A 1,969-nucleotide genomic window follows, 5' to 3' on the forward strand; every position below is an offset into this window, starting at 1 on the left:
TTTTTGTTACATCCTTGAAACTCACTAACAAGGTAGTGCGTTCATTTGACCTGTTATTACATGGGAAAGTACTGTAGTTGCAGTGATCACAAAATTTGCACATTCACACTTCAAAGAGCTCTTCACTCAGAGCCTCATTGACACTTTGACAGCAGTTATTGAGGAAGGAGAGCGTGGAGCAGTCACTGACCTCTCCTGTTCAGATTTTTTTCATGAAGGACTTTGGTACCTCAAACAAGAGACTTGCTTCTCCAAGGTCCGGGCAACTGTGAGCAGTCAGAAATGAGGGAGGCTCCAAAAGACTGCTTCCAACAATGTCAAAATCAAGAGGCTCCGAAGAAGCAGAGGAAGTAAACAGAGCCTGTAAGGATTTTTGACAAGTGGCTATCAAGAACTATTACAGGCATAAGTTGATAGACTACAGGAGACAGGGGAATAGTGAGGAGTGCTGCCCTGGAAGGAAATTGCCCTGTGTGGAAACTGTGTCAAAGAGATTGTTCCTTAATGAAATTGTGCCAAAAACAATGTTCACTGGCGTCTCATAATTGATTATATAATTTTGGCAGGGGCGTGAAAAGGGAGAAACATGCTGATACAGATAAGAGGAGACATATTTGAAACAGAGACTCGTGTTTGCCCATGATCATTGCTGCTTTTCCCCCTTGTCCTTTTCTCTCTGTGGGCGGGGAGGAAATGAAGAAAGACAATTTGTATGAGCATGTGTAGCTTGCAGTGTGTCCCTGGTTTGAAAATGAAATGTGATGGCCTTGCTATACTTTAACAAATTACCTATGTTTTATAGACAGGATTGACATTCAGCTAATACAAAAAGTACTGCTGTCAGCGCTAATCTGGTTAAAATGACGTTAACTCCATAACTGCATTGATGCGGCAAATCTCCGTTAGCGAGTTAGCGTGGATCGTGCATGAGTGGGGCTGCAGGGCGTCATCGTGTTTACGAGCTAATCACGCTAACACGTTGATGCCATGCACCCCCATGCTGGGGGAGCGCATTAATGCAGTTATGGCATTAACGCCATTTTAACAAAATTAATGCTGGCAGCGCTAACAAAAACATCACAGTTGGTGCAAATAATTACTATTTTAGTACTTATTATAGATTACAACAATCATTGATTTTCAACAATCAGCAGCTCCAAATAACTGCTTTCTCTTTTTTAACAACCAAGCTCTTTATATTTTGAATAATAAAATGTTAATTGACTAATAAATAAATACTTTTAAACATTTAAAGTGCACATATAAGGCTACGTTTCTTTCATAATGAGAATAAGATAAGCAGCTTACTCTGCTTACTCTGTGGTTGTTGAAGTCAGTGATTCCTTGAAGCTTATTTGTAAAAATAAGAGGTTTATGAATTTGACTGATGTGAGTTTATTTATCTGTTTTCACTGAATACATAAAGCTGGGACACTGTACACTGCTACATCAGCTTATCACCCTATGTAATACAATATATCTGTCTGGCAAAGAGGTATATTTTTTTCATCATCATTTTAGTTACTGTAATGAAAAAATAAAGTTAGGCTGACTGGGTAAATAAAGTATTCCTCATCTCATCATCATCTCATATTGTCCTCATATTGTTCTCCTAGACTGGGAGTGACTGCTTCCAGAATCAGACGGAGGAATCAGCTCCAGAAAGCAGAAAGCTACCAGAGCAACAGCAGGTGTGTGTCACGGGATTTATATGAAAATATGAATTTATATGCTGACATATTTTTCATTAGTACAGTGAAGTTTTATGTTAGTTTATTTTATTGGTTTATCCATTTAAAAGTTAATTCATTCAATTTCAGTCCTAATGCCATTTTCTTTATATCGAAGGCATACGTGTTTAAAATTTGGTCAAAGACCAGTCAAGTCTTTTGCAAAATAACACAATTCTTAATATTTTGCCCTTGTGCACCATCACAGTGGTGTAGAGCAGCGGTCCCCAACCTTTTTG

The 1,969-nt window shown here is 38.4% G+C and overlaps 1 protein-coding gene across 1 annotated transcript in view; it reads left to right on the top strand.

Annotated features, from left to right (window-relative positions):
• Positions 1–1,969, top strand: part of luzp2 (leucine zipper protein 2) — a 144,443-nt gene that overhangs the window by 135,817 nt on the left and 6,657 nt on the right. The window contains exon 11 of the mRNA XM_005749629.2: positions 1,617–1,691. Coding sequence (XP_005749686.2) covers positions 1,617–1,691 — 75 coding nt within the window. The remainder of the gene's footprint in view (positions 1–1,616; positions 1,692–1,969) is intronic.

The sequence above is a fragment of the Pundamilia nyererei genome, unplaced genomic scaffold, assembly GCF_000239375.1.
Source record: "Pundamilia nyererei isolate P.nyererei 1_Seehausen unplaced genomic scaffold, PunNye1.0 scaffold00251, whole genome shotgun sequence".
Taxonomy (NCBI): domain Eukaryota; kingdom Metazoa; phylum Chordata; class Actinopteri; order Cichliformes; family Cichlidae; genus Pundamilia; species Pundamilia nyererei.